The sequence below is a fragment of the Microtus oregoni genome, unplaced genomic scaffold (assembly GCF_018167655.1).
Source record: "Microtus oregoni isolate MIOR12 unplaced genomic scaffold, Mior012 000026F_ref0000081, whole genome shotgun sequence".
Lineage (NCBI taxonomy): Eukaryota > Metazoa > Chordata > Mammalia > Rodentia > Cricetidae > Microtus > Microtus oregoni.
Window position 1 is genome coordinate 237,985 of NW_024543085.1, and position 18,218 is coordinate 256,202.

Sequence of the window (18,218 nt, forward strand, 5' to 3'; positions counted from 1 at the left end):
TAGGCATATTACTGAGAATGGCCTGAAATTGAGTCCTTTTGTAGGGGTACACACAGAACTCAGAGGTATTTGCTGGTACCATGTGCACTGGGCTGGCTAGGAAAATGGGAGGACCCATGTTTTGTCTCCAGAGGCTAGGGCGGCTCAAAGGCTGTGTGCTCACATTGCCTTGGTATACGTCACAGGAAATTCAGACAAAGTGCTCCACTGGGGTAGTTCCCTCCTAGAGTTTGGGTTCTTGTTTTGCTTTTGGCCCTCACCTTTCCCTTCCTCCTTGTAGAGCTGGTTCAGGTTCACCCATGTGACTACTAATTGTTTTCCCACCTTTTTTTCAATTTGCAGTTCTCAATTTTTTTTTCAAGGCTTTCTTTCATTTCTGTCTTCTCCAGTAGGCTTAAATTAGTTATTTCACTCATGGTGTCCTGGTGAAAGGGGGATGGGTGCATGGGGGCTTTGGAATGTTAGGTATTTTTTCTTGGGTGGTCTGTTCCTGGGTGGTGCCTGAGTGATCTTTCCTGGAACCAGGTATTGCCTTCGGGTAAAATAAAATTTAGGTCTCTATTGAACTTGTCAAGGCTGCGTCCTACGGTGACTATTTTGTTGAGCTTGTATTGGTTGGTGAGAATGTAAAGTAGTATAGGTATTATGGAAAACAACAGAGAGCTTTCTCAAGAATTAAAAATAGGAGGACAGAAGAGATGGCTCAGGGCAAAGAGTGAGTGCATAGTGTTCTTACCAACTTCAATGCCCAGCACCCACACTGGGTGACTCACAAACAGCTGTAACTCTAGCTACAGAGTGACTGACATCCTCGTTGGACTGTAATTTGTACTCAGATGCACAGACACACATATGCACACATAATTTTAAAAGTATGTAAGCAAATCTTTAAAAAAAATAGTACTACTAGATGATCTAGCAATCTCACAATTTGCATGTATATTCAAAGAAAGTAAAATCAAAATGTTAAGTAAGTCTGTACTTCATATTCATTCAAGAGTCAAACTATGGAAGCAACATAAGTATCAGGTAAGTAAAGACACTGTCATCTATGAGAATTTCATTTACTCATTAAATAAAAATGAGAAAGCAATTCCTAGGCATATCTCACTCAGTCCCTCTAAAATGCATGATAAATAACTCATCTATTCCTTTAGCCTGCAAGACTGTGTGTCTATTTCAAAATAGCCAGTTTGGTTCCTCTTTCAGCACAATACAGTCACACCCCTTATACAAAATAAGATATACCAGACTAGAACCTTGTATCTGCAGATTAGCGCCCGGAATCTTGCCAGCACAAACACTGAACTGAGCAAGCTCCTTGGCTCTCAACATGCTTGACCTGGACTCCTGGCCTCACACTCCTCACAGTGTCCTGCTGCTGGCCCTACTGCTGGGACTCTCAGGTGAGCATATCTTAGGAGTACAACCATATCTGCTGTGTGAAAGGGAAAATATTGACTCGGGACCCCCAAGTTCAAGTTCTCAGACCCAGTTCTCGGGACAAAGATTCATTTACTACAGAGGGACAAATGAAGAGCAGAAGGAGGGAGAACATGAGCAAGGAAGTCAGGACTGAGAGGGGTACGTCCACCCACTGAGACAATGGGACTGATCTAATGGGAGTTCCCCAAGGCCAGCTGGACTGGGACTGATGGAGCATGTGATCAAACCAGACTCTCTGAATGTGGCTGACAATGAGGGCTGACTGAGAAGCCAAGGACAATGGCGCTGGGTTTTGATTCTACTGCATGGACTGGCTTTGTGGGAGCCTAGTCTGTTTGGATGTTCACCTTCCTAGACCTGGATGGAGGGGGGAGGACCTTGGACTTCCCACAGGGCAGGGAACCCTGACTGCTGTTAGGACTGGAGAGATGGGGGGAGTGGGAGGGAAATGGGAGGAGGTGGAAATTTTCAATAAATAAATAAATAAAGAGATAATGACAGAAGACAGAGGAAGGGGGTTAAGGGGAAGAGAACCAGGGAAGGGGAACTGGGATATTTGTTCTGGAAAGAAAGGAGACAAATTTGGCACACAGGAAAATGTAATTTTATAAAGGAAAAATGGGAAACCCCATGTTAGAAAGAGGTGCTTAAGTTTAATTGGGCATGTTGATTATGTGAGCTTAAGAAGGGTTTTGATTGCTGGATTTTAATACATTGATAGCAGAACATTGGCAGTCAGCCTCAGGAAAAGGGATTGTCCAAATACTGGAACAGACCTTAGGGGACTAGCTTCAGGAATGTAATCTGATGGTTTTTAGCAAGGCAGAAAGAACTGGGGAGAAAGTCAATGTCTGTTAGAGCCACATGCTCCAGTGGGCTAGTGTCCCCTTCACTATGAATAGAACTGAAGGGTTCTAGGTAAACAACAGACTGCCACAGGAGAGAAGCTCAGAACATTGTTCATTTTCTAGAGACAGTGTCTGGAGTACTGCTCTGTGAGTTCATGGGTTCCCACAGGTGACCAGAAACATTCTATTTGGAAATCATTAAAATATAATTAAATTTTTCTAATATTACAGCTAACAAATTTACTTTAGTTGAACCCCACATGTAACTCTGAGTCCTATCAGACACAGCATGTCAGTTCCAAAGCTGTTGATGGCCTGTCTCCACACTCGGTACTCTCTGCTCACTTCCTAAGTCAAGTGCAGTACCATGGCTAGAGGGAAGTGTCTCTGGCAATGCTCAGCCATCATCCTTCTCACTAAGTTTCCTCATTCTGTCCTCCAATTCCTTCTTCATCTGACCACAAACTTCTCACCAAGTGCTGCTGCTTTGAGAGGCTGTACTATTATTGTGTCTTACTAGTGCTTGTGTTTTATTGGCAGGGTTGCCATGGCATTGTACCACAGACTGGTAATCAATACAATAGTCATTCATTTCGTCATAGTTCTGGAGGCTGGAAATCCAGGATCAAGATGCCCACTAAGATACTTTCTTCCATGATGCCTCTTCTATTATAAATTATACCTTCTCTTCTCCACACAGGATCTTACTTCAGACTGTCTCTGTGGGTCTTCTGTTTCTTGAAATGAAACCAGTCACATTGGGTTAAGATCCACTTAAATTGATTTTTACTCCTTCAAAGACCCTGGTTCAAATATAGTCGCATTATGAGGTACTGGGCTATGGCTTTGATATGTAGGGTGTAAGCAGTTCATCTATACCAGGTACTCACACATCCCTAATCTTGTTGATATTCTCCAGGGAGCTTTTTTCCCCTTCATCTCATGGTAAGGATTATTGACACTGTGAGTGGTCCCTGCTCATGATTCTCAAAGGTTGTTTGTCCTCAGTTCCTTCTTTGTTCATGAGAAAAACTTGATGGCTTCAGGTCAGGGCTTATCAGCCCTCAGGCTTCCCTTTTTGGTTAGGGGATCTATTGTGTCATCTAATAATAGAAGTCAAACTTTTAATATGTCCTCACTATACTCTCACTGAAACTGATACTAGCAATAATTGATAGGTCCTTCTGATGATTTTAGCACTTCTTGAAACTTTTTGTTTTTAATTTTTTCAAATTAATATATAATTACATCTTTTTCCCTAGTCCCATTCTCTAATTCAATGACTGTTTTTTAACTGTTCTCACTCTCTCCCTCACTCTCTTTATATGCATATCTCCTATGTATCTCTGTTTTTGTCTCTCAAACACACACACACATACCTAAATACATAAAAATAAACAATTTTCTCAATCCATACACTGTTACTGGAACAAGAACAACACCAATACACATGATAGCATTAAAGGTGAATATTTCACTGACAGACATTGTGTGTCCTTGCTCTGTCTTTTTTTTTATAGATGACTATTAATCTGTATTTCTTAACTATACATTACATTTTCAAATGAGCAACACAAACACAATATCTTTAAAAAGAGCACAAATACATATATACAGTGTACAACATTGACCTTAAATTTGAATCAATAGACCAAGATCCATACCAATGCAAAGTATTCATCTCTATATAATATCCTCATTATTTTTTTTATAGAAATTGACTGTGATTAGCCTGGAGGAATGGCTCAGCCATTAAAGGCTGGGCTCATAACCAAAAATATAAGAAATTGACTGTGATCATTAATCACTTGCAATCAACACCTTTTAAATGACAACAATCATTTATAAACAATATTTTTGAATTTGGGCTTAATTTTGTAGACTACTTTCTGCTGATTGGGGGTGCTGTTAATCAGGCCTTTCATGGGAAATCCTGTGTGGTTGGTCCATTTTAGTCATCAGTCCTGAGGCTGTTGTGGATGTTGGACTACCTAGGCCACAATTTCAGGGGTCTTGTTCAATCTATACTAGCCTGAAAGAAATCCACAGGTTCTCATCTTCTATAATACAAAAGCAGAACCTCTTTTCCATAACAACATATCCCTAGACTCAAATTTTGAAGTCAAGATACCTTTAAAATATATATGTTGGTTTAGCTTAACAGCCCCCACAATCAAATCTCTCTGCAGTCAATTTTTTTAAAAAAAATAAAGCATAATAGTATATATAATCTAGACTCTCTGTGTATTTTCCATCTTTATATGACTTTTTATTACTTTTACTTATTTAATCTATGTTTGTCTGTACTATTTAAAGACTTTGTTTTATTTTTTAACTGCCTATATTCGTTTTCTGCTCTCTTCCAAGCCTATGTATATATATATATATATATATATATATATATATATATATATATATATATTTTTTTTTATTGCGAAAAGAAGAAAAAAAACATAAACAAAAAACAAGTTTCCACCTCCTCCCAGCCTCCCATTTCCCTTCCCCTCCTCCCACCCTTCTCCCCCTCCTCCCACCCTTCTCCCCCTCCCCCCACTCCTCTCCCCTCCCTCTCCAGTCCACAGAGCAGACCGGGTTCCCTGCCCTGTGTTAAGTCCTAGGTCCTCTCCGTCCATATCTAGGAAGGTGAACATCCAAACTGGCTAGGCTCCCACAAAGCCAGCACATCAAGTAGGATCAAAACCCCCTGCCATTGTCCTTGGTGTCTCATCAGCCCTCATTGTTCGCCATGTTCAGAGAGTCCGGTTTTATCCCATGCTTTTTCGGTCACAGTCCAGCTGGCCTTGGTGAGCTCCCCGTAGATCAGCTCCTCTGTCTCAGTGGGTGGATGCACGCCTCGTGGTCCCGAATTCTTTGCTCATGTTCTCCCTCCTTCTGCTCCTCCTTGGGACCTTGGGAGCTCAGTCCAGTGCTCCTGTGTGGGTCACTGTCTCGATCTCTATCCATCACCAGATGAAGATTCTATGATGATATGCAAGATATTCGTCAGTATTGCTCTAGGATAGGGTCATTTCAGGTTCCCAATCCTCAGCTGCCCAAGGAACTAACTGGGAACCTCATCTTGGGCACTAGGGAGCCCCTCTAGGGTCAAGTCGCTTGCCCACCCTAAAGTGGCTCCCTTAACTAAGAATTGTGGTTCCGTGCTCCCCTATCCACCTTTCCTTTATCCCAATTCTCATGTTTCCCAGGTCCCCCCTCCTTCCCTTCTACCTTTTCTCTCCCCATCTCCCCTTACCCCCATCCCACCCCCCCCCAAGATCCCATTTTCTCCCCGGAAATTTGGTCTACTTCCCTTAGCGAAGAGGACAACTATATGTTTTTCCTTCGGTTCACCTTCTTCCTTAGCTTCTTTATAATGTTGGGATCAGAGGGAGATGGTTTGGAGGTTAAGACCACTTGCTATTCTTCCATGGGACTCAGGTTTAACTCTGAGCACCCACATGGTGGCTTATAATTATGTATAACTTACAAGGTCTATGACACCCTCTTCTAGATTCCTTGACCACTTGGCATATGATTGGTACACAGACTTATTTGGAAGAAAAATACCAATACACGTAAAATTAATTAATTAATGTGATGATAATACATATTTTAAAAACTGGTAACTTAAAACGGGGTTTTCTTTCTCTAATTAATGTGCATGTTATTGCATGTTGGGAAATATCTACAGCATTATCACTCCACCTGATAAAGCAACCCCCCTGACTTGGGACCTCACCTAGAATCTGGTAATCAAATGTACATCTCACTAACTATACCTTACACTTAATGTTTACATCTCACTGTTCTCAAAGAGTCATGTAATCACACACAGTATTATTATATAAGAAGTGCAACATGCCATGTGCACAGAAAATGAAAACCAAGCTGATACTGGCATGAGAATCTCAAACAGAATTGGGGTTTAATGAAAATACTGCCAAAGACTGTTTCTGAGACTCATTTCCTCATCTGTTACATTTGTTTGCTAAGAGGCCCAAGTGAGGGGAACTGTGATCACTTCATGCTGAGGTCTATTTTATAACAGTATTTGATGACAGACTAGAGGAGACTGAGTATTAACTGATGTCTCCTGCAGGAGCAGCTACAGAGGACCTGAAGGTGATACAGCCTGAGAGAGCAGTTTCTGTCGGTGCTGGAGAGTCAGCCACTCTGAGATGCACTGTGACCTCCCAGCTACCTGTGGGGCCCATTATGTGGTTCAGGGGCACAGGACAGAGTCGGAAACTAATATATAGTTTCACAGGAGAGAAGTTTCCCAGAGTCACAAATGTTACAGATGCTACAAAGAGAAACAACTTGGACTTTTCCATCCGCTTCAGTAATGTCACAACTGATGATGCTGGTACCTACTATTGTGTGAAGTTTCAGAAAGCAGACTCTGAGAAGGAGTTTCTGTCTGGGGGAGGCACAGTGCTGTCTGTCCTTGGTAAGTACTGCATTGTCCTTGTCCCTCATATCTCCAACAAGTCAAAATGTGTCCAAGATTCTGTGATCAACAATGAAGAAGCAAGCCTGTAAGTGACCCTCATTCATAGGGTGACTTTACCCAGCTGTGGGCCAAGGAAGCTAAGGAGAGGACATGCTGCGTGCTAGTGGTGCCATTTCTGGTAAATGGGGGTGAACCCATACCCTTGTCTGCCTCACAATACCTATGCTTCTTGATTTGTCCCTGTCTAGTGGCTACATAAAGACAGCTGATGCCTTGTTCAGGGACAGGACAAACCTGGCCTACCGCCTCCGGAGTTTATTACCTCACCCAATTAAGTCTTCTCTTTCTGCCAGACAACCTGGGCCTAGTGTATGCCAGGTCCCATTCTAGATGTCAAACAGCAAGAATCAGGCAAGCATGAGCTCTTTCCCCAAGATGTGAGTATCCTCCCTCCCAAGAGGAAAATAAAACCAAGGCAAAAAGTAAAAAGTACTTGGCACAGTGTGCTTTTCTCCTTTTCTCTTCATCCACAGCACACTGAGATCCATTGGTATGTGCCCACATTCACTGTGAAATCTCTCACCTGCGTCTCTCTGGAAACATTTTGAATCCTACTTGCACAGGTACTGAAGGTTCTGGGCAATGTAGACTTAAGTCCTGGAGTTAGTCTCCATGTAGACGATCTCCAATCACCAGCGTAGGCATCAGGACATTCACTTTAAACTTTCTCCCAGAGGCCTGAGTCTTGTTTCTGGTAATTGTATAGCATTAAGTACAGTCAGATCATCCAGTCCACCCCTGTTTGCCAGTGCGCTGACCATGATCACACAGCCAGCTGATGCTGGGATTTGGCCTTGAACGTACATTTGACTTCAGGCCAGATTCTTACAGTCCAAGCAAGGAACACCATCTCCACTTAGAAGCCTGGTACATATGAAATGCTGAGTCAGAATTTCTCAAACTCAACCATAATTTCCATTCATCATCAGATCCCCAAGTTTTCAAGATGTTCCTTACACTCAAACGTTAATAGTAGTGGTAGAAAAATTATACCAATGAAGCCATACTATCACTCCATATTAGAAGTGAGAACTGTTCCCTGTGTAAACAAAGTGTCACAGTCCAGCAGCTAGAGACAAACTAATAAAGATCCCAGATCATGAATGCTTCACTTGTTTCAATTCATTGCCACTAAAGCAGTGCTACAGTGAAGGAACTTGTATACCAACAGTCCTAGGCAACAAGGTCATGCCCTCTGAAGGAGACCTGCTGTGTTTGAAGGTGAATTAGTTCATAAGGATGCTACCATTTTCCTACCTGGGTATAAGAAGTCTTCTCACAACCGCTCAACAGAGAAATATAAGAGGAATGACTATCCTGAAACTATAGATGCCATAAATGAAGGCACTAATGTATAGGTAATGCAATGCCTGGACAACTACAACCAGCAAGTGGATTAGTCAATATGAAATCCATAGACATCCACTGAATCTAGATTTATCTGATATGTCATTGTCCCTCAGGACTCCCTTGATGAGAAAGTAGATGAAAAGAGGGAAATGAAATAGCAGAGTGTGCTATGTGTTGCATGTCTGTTATGTCGTTTTCTACCTAAACATGTACTATAGGGGACAGGTCACTTCTTCCCTTTAGAGAAGAAAACTCTGAGGTTCAAAGAGGTCTCATGAGTGGTGAGCAGGTGAGAAAGAGTCAAGTTTGACTAAATCACCCTGCCTCATAGAGTAACACAGCATACATGGTATTCCTCCTACATAGCTTATTCTCTCTGAATGGCAAAAGCATAGTGCATAGCTGCCTCTTGTGTCCAGTCTTGAAAATGTGGGCTATCCATGGAATAAGGAGAAAAGCAGGTTCTGCAGGAGCCCCTTGGAAAAGAACCTCCTTTCTGGAGTTACCTGGATCAGGGATCTAGCTAGAATCCCTCAAGTTAAATTCTTAGAGATGAAGAGTCAGAGTCAGAATTTCAGAAATGAGGACAGTTACTATGTTGTGGTAAATGAAAGTGAGACATGGGAAATGACCTCTGAGACACAGCAGGTCCTCATCTGTGGCATGGTGATGATCACAGATCCTTCAGAGGGAGATGCTGGGCCCTCTGTATATCACAGGGCAAAGCAGCACCCCAGAATCCAAGTGGCATTATCATTGTACAACTTGGATAACTTACTGGATTTGAATGACAGTTTCCCCTTCTGTAGAACATGGATACCTGCACTCACTTTTCCATGCTTCTATGACTACCCTGAGAATTACTAAGAAACTAGCATCAGGAGGTAATGTCATCACTTTCTGTGATGACAACAGCCATGTTCCCTGGTCAATGGTAAGATACATTCTAGATAGTGATTATCAGTGACATTCCAAGGCAGCTATAGTACAGTGGTCTGCAGGGGAGAGGGTGGAGACAGTGTCTGCATAAACATCCCAATATGCATCCCAGCACTCCCCTCTCTCATTTGTGCCCAGAGTAACCGTCCACAGGGGGGAACTCACTTGGCAGACTCTCCCTGCTAGCACACTATATAGGCCTGCTATACTGAAGGAGTGAAGTCATATAACACACTTAGAGAAACTCCTGACTTGTAGGAAATGTTTCATCAATGTGAGCTTTGTTACTCAGAAGTCATGTGACCTTGAATTCTTACTTTCCCTCTTCAGGCCTTAGTTATCAACTAATTTGGAGGTAGAGGGTTAGTGATTCTCAACCTGGCTTCTCTTTTCTTGTTGGGAGCTGTGAACCCCCAGATCCTGAAACAACTTGTTTTCCCCTCATCTGAGTGCCTACAGCTGCTCTGAGCACCAGACCCCCAGGAGTTCCTGATGGCAGGAGAGTGGTTTCTGGTGCATTTGGCTGGGGTGTGGCTATCTCTATATAAACTGCCCCTGAACACAATAAAGGGGGCATTCTTGGGCATTCTGGCTTCAAAGATGACCCGCATCTCTGTCTCTCACCTCTGTCTGTCTTTATGTGTTTCAATCTCCAGCCCCTTGCCCGGCTCAAGAATGGTATGGCAGCTCATAGAACACAGAAGGGCATGGTGTGCCACATTTTCTCTTTGGAATAATGTGGGAAACAGAGATAAATCTAAGATCCACATTTCTTTATTTGGTCTGATATGGGACCATCTGAAACATTCAATGTCTCCAGAATGTTCTAATATGCAGCTTGAGTTTAAAATTTCCTCAGATACATTTTTTAAAACAACAGGAGATATTTGTGATTAGTCCCTTGATGGACCTGTTATATCACCAAGCTGAGGCAGAACCATCCCTTATGCTTCAGAATAGTGGTGCCCACCATACTGCTCACAATACGCTAAAGCCCACATAACGTGCCTGGGATATTTCTCAGGGAGGAGATCCAACCAGGGAAGAATGCTGTTCAACTCTAATCTCAGGGAGCAGCTCTCATATATTGCACAGGACTACAGAAGAACAATTTCTGAGGTCTGACTTTTCTCTCTTTCACTGAGAACTCTACCTTAATGACACAGTATGTTGCTGAGCTCTGTCCTTCAACTTTCTCATGCTCATCTGCTCTTTATATTAGCCCCTCTGGAGGAAGTGCTTGCAGTCCTGATTGTGCTGTAAAAGCCACTGGCCAACTTAGTAAGAAGATCCCTAAGAAAGAGGAGGATGTCAGGGTACAGAACAGCGTTTCTCAGTGGTTCAAAACCCATCTCTGGTTGAAAAGAACTTTTACAGCAGTCTCATCTCAGATATTTGCATTATGATTTATAAAAGTAGTAAAATCACAGTTATGAAGCAGTAACAAAAATAATTTCATGGTTGATGGTCACCACCACATGAGAAAGAAACTATGTTAAAAGTTGCAGCATTAGAAAGGTTGAGAACTACTAGTATAGAGGCTCTGCTCCTTACATAAGTTTTTCAGAGTAGGGGCAGGAACAATCTAGAGGCATGCCATTTTATGCCTTTATGGATTTTGCTACAGCTTACAGGGGCAAAGAATAAATATATGATCTCACATCTAATAACAGCTGCCTTGATATGTAGGATTTGCAAACACATACTTACACAAAGGATTCTACCTTCATTTTTATGGTGATATTTTTGTTCAGTTTTTATGGAAGGGGACATTGATGCTCATTAGATAAAGATCGAGATTCAAATTAATCACCCGTTGGGGTGAGATGAGTTTTGTCATTTGGCCTGTGTAAATTGTCCACCCATATGCAATTTGGTATTAATCCCACCAAAGGGTTGGTCACTGGAAAGTGAACAATGTCAAGATGGCCAGAAACTCCTGATAAATAGTGACTGGTCCCTCAAACTTCGAGGGACATCAGGCATGCTCATGTTTAGATAGATTGACTTCAAACAACACTTGATTACACTCGTGGTTTGATGTGCATTTGAGGAGCCACATATATAGAAATACAAATGTGTATGATCTTTCCAAATGCAGCCTGTCACACATACTAACTTCAGCACAGGACATCTGCACAGCACACTGCCTTCCTCCCACTAGTCCACTCAAATGTATGCTTTCAACCAGGGAGCATTACTGTCTTTTCAACAAGCTTCTGTCTGTGTCTCTTATGATTAACACTGAGGACATGAACCACCTTTAGCTTTTTCTACAAATGGTAATCACTGTTTTCAACCTCAAGCTAAGTCTGACTGAAGCCCATTTAGAGATACAGACTAGTGAGCTCTCAGTGTTAAATTCAGGCTTGGCACAGATGAGATCTATTAGTGTGTAGGTAAAATAAGAGAAAGCAAACGACTGGGAGAAGTAGGAAGGGTTCCAGCTTTGTGGCCCTTCTGTCATGTTATTTCCTGAGTTACTATAAATGTAAATCTAAAAATACTTTCCCTAGATTTCCAGAGGAAGCCGGCAGAGCAAATGATAGAAAATATAAAATACATTGATAATTGCCTTCCTTTGTCCAGACTGAGAATTCCACCAGGCTTTGCCCTTCCTCATTAACTGGTGGGGATCTTTGCTAAACTATGGAGACCAAAGAACAAAGGACACAACAGAAGGACAATCCTGTCCAAAAAACAAACAAACAAACAATGAAATGAAGAGAATAAATAGTTAATGTCTGTGTCTGGGGCACAGCTATCACTATGGAGTAGAGCAGGTTCTTAGTATGGCTGAAGCTCTGGTATTGATCCCAAGCACCACAACAAACAATGACAATGGGGATAATGTATATGAAGGTTCCTCACAATGTTATGTCAACAGTGGTGGCCATCACAATCACACCCTTGTCTATATGCTCCTTTGCAGCTAAACCGTCTCCTCCTGTGGTCTTGGGCCCTGCAGCCAGAGTTGCTCCCGGGCAGACAGTGAACTACACATGCAAGTCCCATGGCTTCTCCCCTCGGAACATCACATTGAAGTGGTTCAAAGACAGAAAAGAGCTCTCTCACTTCCAAACTACTGTGGACCCCAAAGGAGAAAGCGTCTCCTACAGTATCTCCAGCACAGCACAGGTGGTGCTGAGGGCTGGGGATGTCCACTCTCAGATCACCTGTGAGGTGGCCCATGACACCTTGAAAAAGGGCCGGCTTCGTGGAACTGCCAAATTATCTGACATCCTTCGAGGTAAATGACTCTGAAACAAGCTCAAGCTCTTATTCTTTCAGAATAGCTTGGTCCATAGTTCCCAGCAAGCATTCATGCGTACAACACAGAATCATAGACTGCGACCATCACATAACAGAAACTGTATTTATTTTAACAGAAGTAATTTCGGTTGTACTGATTAGGAGCCACACACTGATTCCTGGCATTTTCGTCCATTTTACTGTTATTATTGCTTTCTCAGTGCACCTGGGAGTTGTGCTTACTTACTTCACTTATTGTGATACCCTGTTCACCTGTGTGACAGGAGCTATGTTTGGGGGCTCTCCTCTGGCACAAATGATCAACTTGTCCCCATGATGAACTTGCAATGAAAATGGTTCCTCCATACTTTAGCTTCCCTTCTGGGGTCTTTCTCTACTTAGGCTTTGAAGTTTCAACTTTTGATTATATTGTTTCAGTTTCACCCACCCTGGAGATCAATGAGCAGCCATCAATGGTATGGAATCTGATAGGTGTCACCTGCCAGGTGAATAAGTTCTATCCTTCAAGGCTTCGGCTGATTTGGTTAGTGAATGGAAATATATCCCAGATAGAAGACCCTTCTACATTCACTGTAAACAAGGATGGAACCTACAACTGGACCAGCTGGCACATAGTGAATGTGTCTGCTCATGAAGAGGACATAATACTCACCTGCAAAGTTGAGCATGATCAAAAACCACCAGAAACAAAAAACCATACTGTGCTGGTCAGTGCACGTCAGAGGAAACAAGGTATTAGCACCATGTCTGGTAAGTCTCTACCCAAACTTCTTGGTTGTTTGTAATTTTTTCCTCTTTTTTGAATGTCAAAGGTAGCATTTTGATTATTGTGTGATAATCCTAATATCTACAAATTAAGTAGAAATTAAAGAGAGTTATCATTACCAACTTCTCATGGGTCTCATGCATGTTTCCATTTATGTGTTAACATTCACAGATATTAAATAAGTGAGACAGGAAGGCATCATCCTACCCTAGAATCTTACCTGTTGCCTTTTTACCCTAACATTTGTTATATCGTGTTCATCTTCTTCTTCTTCCTTTTCAGTACCTTCCCTGTCTCCATTCCATTTTACACTTTTCTATGAATATCTGGGTCCTCACTCAGTGTCCTAGGCTACATCTTGAATGTAATTCCAACAGACCTCCTGAGGACCTGCAGTTTTACTGTAGATTGGCAACTCACTTGACTGTGAGTGATCATACCAGGGGCCTCATTTCCTCCTGTTTCATTATAATGGAAAAATATCTATGTATACAGACAAGAATCCACACATACTACATGAAGCTTTCAATTTTGCTGTCATCTCTTTCCCTTCATTAATTACCTAATGAGTCATAAGTTTTATAGACAGTGAATCTAGGGGTGGAGAATCAATAGGGATGTTGAGTTCTTATCCTGAGACCATGTGATCTGGTCTAACGTAATGAGGGGAAATCTAAGGCCCCTGGAAGCATGGTCATGAATAGTGCATAAGGCAAATTTTTCTAGTTAAGTATCTCTCATTGACTTGTTACTATTCTAGGACTTAGAGTTTGAGGACCCTTTATATAAGTATGTCTTATTTCCCACTCATTAAACACCAGGCATGGCCATCAACTCCCATGACTTTTAAAACCTCAGGTTCCTTGTCATACAGCCCTTGTGAGCTTTATCTGATGGATAAATGATAGGTCAACCAAATAACCATTATACCACCAGTAGAACAGTAAAGTTTAGAAAATACAAGCTCCCTTAGAGTAGGAAATATATAGATGCTACATAATTATACCTTCTGATGGATGTGTCATGTATGCTCATACACTTACAAGTGCAGTTCACAGTGAGTGCTCAGGTAAATAAGAATATTTTCATTCAAATCCAAAAGCATCATCAAAGTCAATGAAATTAACTATAAATCTTAACAATATTTCAAATGAGCTATCTTTTCAAAATACTTTATAGACTTTTTTGTGTGCAACAAAGTTAAGTTATTCAAAAAGTATCACCTTCCATAGTTTGACCAATAACAAATAAGTTTAGAACTTTTTTTCTATTTAATGTGAGTTTTCAAACTTTTGCTATAAAATTTATTAGATGATCATATTGTCCTTTTAAAATCTAAGTGTACGTGTAACTATGATAATGCTCCTCTCTCAGTATTGATGTGGAAAATTTGTCATATACCTTTTATTTCATCAGACTTTCTGGAGGATTTCCAACATTTACCCTTTACAAAACAGAATTCTTTCAGTAATCATATTTACTTTTTCAGTTTATATTTCATTGATTTTCTACTGTTCTCTCTTCAAAATTGCTACAAAAATTTGGGGAAATACCTTATAGATCAACAAATGATCTATAGGAAATTGGGATCCTGTCATGGGATTCTTAGTGCCATTAATTTAAGAATGGACTCAAAGGAAGTCCAATGAGAATTTAATTGGAGTTTAAAAATAATAAAATCCATTGTGCAGGCAAACTCTAAATCTCATAAGATTCTCAGAATTTGGTAATGTAGAAAAGAATGGGAAAACAAAACCAGAAACAAACAGTCAAACAAAAAAATCCCATGCTATTCTAGCCAGCACAAAATTTAACCACATGGTGAACAACAAATGGGGAGGGAGCTGTAGAAAAAATAGTAGTGCAGTCAATAGTATCAGATAAAGCAAGCTTGGGTTCTGGCAAGCCCTGAAATAAAGATGAAAACAGGAAAAGAAAAGGTGGCTCCTTCTTAGTCAAGTCTCAGAAAGATGAACTACATTGCTGCTCAGCTAGGAAAAACTGTATTGTAGAAAAAAAATGCTTTTATTTAACTCGCCTTCCTAGAGCCCAAGTTGAGATTCTATTCTTTTTTTTTTTTTTGATTTTTTGAGATAGAGTTTCTCTGTAGCTTTGGAATCTGTCCTGGAACTAGCTCTTGTAGACCAGACTAGCCTTGAACTCACAGAGATCTACCTGCCTCTGCCTCCCAAGTGCTAGTATTAAAGGTTTGCACCACCACCACCCAGCTGAGATTCTTTTCTCTTGATGTGACATTTACTTAGTCTTTTCTTGCTTTTCTAAGGATAGTATTTACTTCATTCTGCTTGTTCCTGATTTAATTTTGTCTTTTTGGTTTCATTGAGGTGCAAGGCAATTCACTTCAACACTTGGAGCAAATGAATTATCTTTCTATGAATAACTATTTCTTGCCAGTTTAATTTAAATAATTATACCTCTACCACAAGCCCTGGGAACAATGGACATTAGAGTTGGGATCTTCAGTGCCAGACAGTTTAGTAATCAAATTCCAAATTCTCTTATTTAAGTGTATTATCCTGACTACTCTTCCATGTCAGAATTCCAAGGAAATATTCTGTGGTGAATGTAGGAAGGCAGAACACTGTGGATATAAAAACAGGTATGAAACAGGCTGTGTAGCTGAGAGATCCATGGGATTATAGTGCAGAGATAACAAAAGACACAGCAACTCCTCAGAGAGCTGAGCCACGGGACGGCCACTGAGAATTCTTTAGGGATGAAGAGGAGGGAAGAGGCAATAGAATTCACAACTCGACTCTGCTGCATCAAGATGGGTATCTGCTTCTTCCCAAGGCCACATCAAGACCATTTTCATTCTTGTTTGTTTTGTCTTTATTATTGTTTGTTTGTGTTTTCTGGAAATGTTATAGTTTTATTTTAAACTCAGGTAAAGAAATGTGTTGTTCAGCTTGCAATTCCAGGATACACAAGAAAAGTCAATTCAAGAACTCAAACATCACACCCACAGTCAAAAGCGGAGAAAAACAAATGTAAACATAATTATCTGTTCGCTGTGTGATGCTCACCTAACTTTCTTCACTCTTCTTACACGGTGTGGAACCCTATGTCTAATGAAATGGTGCCACGCACACACACACTCACAGTGGTCTTTACCATCTCAAGTAACAATCAAGGTAATCTGCCACAGACACACTAACAGGTCAACCATATCTATACAATTCCTTAGCAGAAATGTTCTTCCTAAGAAAGTTTAGCTTGAGGTAGGTGAACATTTACAACTACCTATTATAGAGAGTGTCACAGGAAACCTGGGCTAGTAAGATTCACACATATGATTCTTTTATTTACACCCTGCTAGTATTGGTATTATAGGCAATGGTTACTAAAGTGTTTGTTGTTGTTGTTGTTATTGTTACTGCTGTTGTAGTTGGTGCTGTGCTAGGGATTGCACCTAGGAACCCAACTAACCTTACATGTTAGGCAATCATTACAATCAGTGTACAACCTAATCAGCCTATTTCTATTCCTAAAACCAAATTTTAACCTTCGATTAATTTCTAAATTAAAAACACCACTTCCTGAAAAACAAAAAAGTTTTTAGAAGGCATCTACACTGGGGTGGACATGGGCTGTATAATGGCTGAGGCACCAAACCGTAACATCTATTCTCATAGACTCATCTATAGAGTTTTGATCCTTCATCTGCATGTTTTTAGCTAGTGGTTTGAGTAGGCTGTTTGCCAATTCACCAGGCTCCATTATGCCACAAATCTGGATTTTTTAAGGATGATTTTCTATAAACAAGGTACTGTATCAACTATTTTTCTTCCAAGGGACCATCTTTGTGTGCATGTACTGTCACAGCTATTGCTGAGCAACTGAGAGACTGAACCTGTCTCATCCAAGGACAGTGCCCCAGGGATCATCCTAAATACTAGCAGTGAGGAGCTTCTCTGAATCCCACTAACCTTGTGAGCCTACCTATAGATCAGCTTCCACAATGAAGAGTAAATAGTAATCCTTAAATCACAATAGTTCATTCTAGATCAAAATATGGGTGATCAAGGCCCAGGAACACAGATTTAGGTCACCTTAAAGGCCACTGTAGAAGAACTTTTAAGCAATTTTTTGCAGGAGAAGCCATAAGTTAAGACACTTTTGCATTGCATTGGTAGAAATATGGAAGAGGTGGGTTACAACACAGCAGAGAACCCTGGTAGAGGTTTCAGATGACATCCTTGGTATCTTGGTTGGTGGAAGTTGCTAAATTAACACATTCTAAAGGAAAACTAATATTCTGCTTGTGCATTCAAATTATTTGAATTCTCACAAAGCTGTTGTGTCAAGTACAGAGGAAATATTAAGAGGGTTGAATATGGCCCCAGATAATTTGGTTCTGTACTTGCAACATGCCAAACTCTCCAATTCATTAAATTCCAAAAAGTTAATAATAATTAAAAAGGTACAGTTTGAAGGTTCAACTTCTTTATGGAAACTTTTGTTCATAAAAACAAGTGCTATATAGCATTAAGTACAAATTCTTACCCAATCTCTCTAGAATGGCAACTTAGTAACCTGTGGTAGGACCATTGGGAAACTAGAAATCTCTGTACTGCATCTTCTTCTTTGAAGTATTGAAGCTGGGATAGGGCAGAGATTCAAACTCCTCAGAATTTTGATGGGCATGGGAATGCACAAATGGCTCAGGTAAAGGTCTATGATGATAAACTCCTTGTGCCCTCTATGTTCCTCCTACCACTTGATTTCCAGAACTGAAGACATCAGATACTGCTGAAATCCTTGTAGCTGTGCTCCTTGGACCCAAGCTGCTACTGGTGATTGGTGCCTCTGCCATCTACATATACAAGAAGCAGAAGGCCTGACTGTAAGTTAGGAGGGATGGAGTGGGTATCAGGTATTAGTTACTATCTATTGACATGACAACATAGCACGATGAAAATAATTTATAGAAAAAAAGGGTAATATGATCTTACTGTTACAGCAGCATATGAGTCCATCAAGTCTGAGAAGCATGGAAAGCAGATCAGGGAACTAAGAGCTCACATCCTTGGTGGACAGCAAGGAATATAGAAAATAAACC

General features: G+C 40.8%; 1 protein-coding gene across 3 annotated transcripts; it reads left to right on the forward strand.

Moving 5' to 3' along the window:
• The first annotated feature begins 1,272 nt into the window (after positions 1-1,272).
• Positions 1,273-18,000, forward strand: LOC121463459 (signal-regulatory protein beta-1-like). 3 transcript variants are annotated; one of them, XM_041675694.1, is made up of 5 exons: positions 1,273-1,406; positions 6,394-6,744; positions 12,029-12,346; positions 12,787-13,143; positions 17,903-18,000. In XM_041675694.1, exons 1-5 carry the CDS (start codon positions 1,334-1,336, stop codon positions 17,998-18,000), a joined length of 1,197 nt encoding a protein of 398 aa, XP_041531628.1. In that variant the 5' UTR covers positions 1,273-1,333. The 3 variants fall into 3 exon arrangements, with proteins under 3 accessions (XP_041531628.1, XP_041531629.1, XP_041531630.1); XM_041675695.1 differs by having other exon boundaries at positions 12,787-13,119; positions 17,888-18,000; XM_041675696.1 differs by having other exon boundaries at positions 12,787-13,101; positions 17,888-18,000.
• Positions 18,001-18,218: the final 218 nt, after the last annotated feature.

Bases quoted from the DNA above. Each gene is read 5' to 3' on its own strand.
- LOC121463459 (XM_041675694.1), top strand. From the start codon at position 1,334: ATGCTTGACCTGGACTCCTGGCCTCACACTCCTCACAGTGTCCTGCTG. The intron at 6,745-12,028 runs GTAAGTACTGCA...GCTCCTTTGCAG, and splicing joins CACAGTGCTGTCTGTCCTTG to CTAAACCGTCTCCTCCTGTG. The intron at 13,144-17,902 runs GTTGTTTGTAAT...TGAAGACATCAG, and splicing joins GTCTCTACCCAAACTTCTTG to ATACTGCTGAAATCCTTGTA.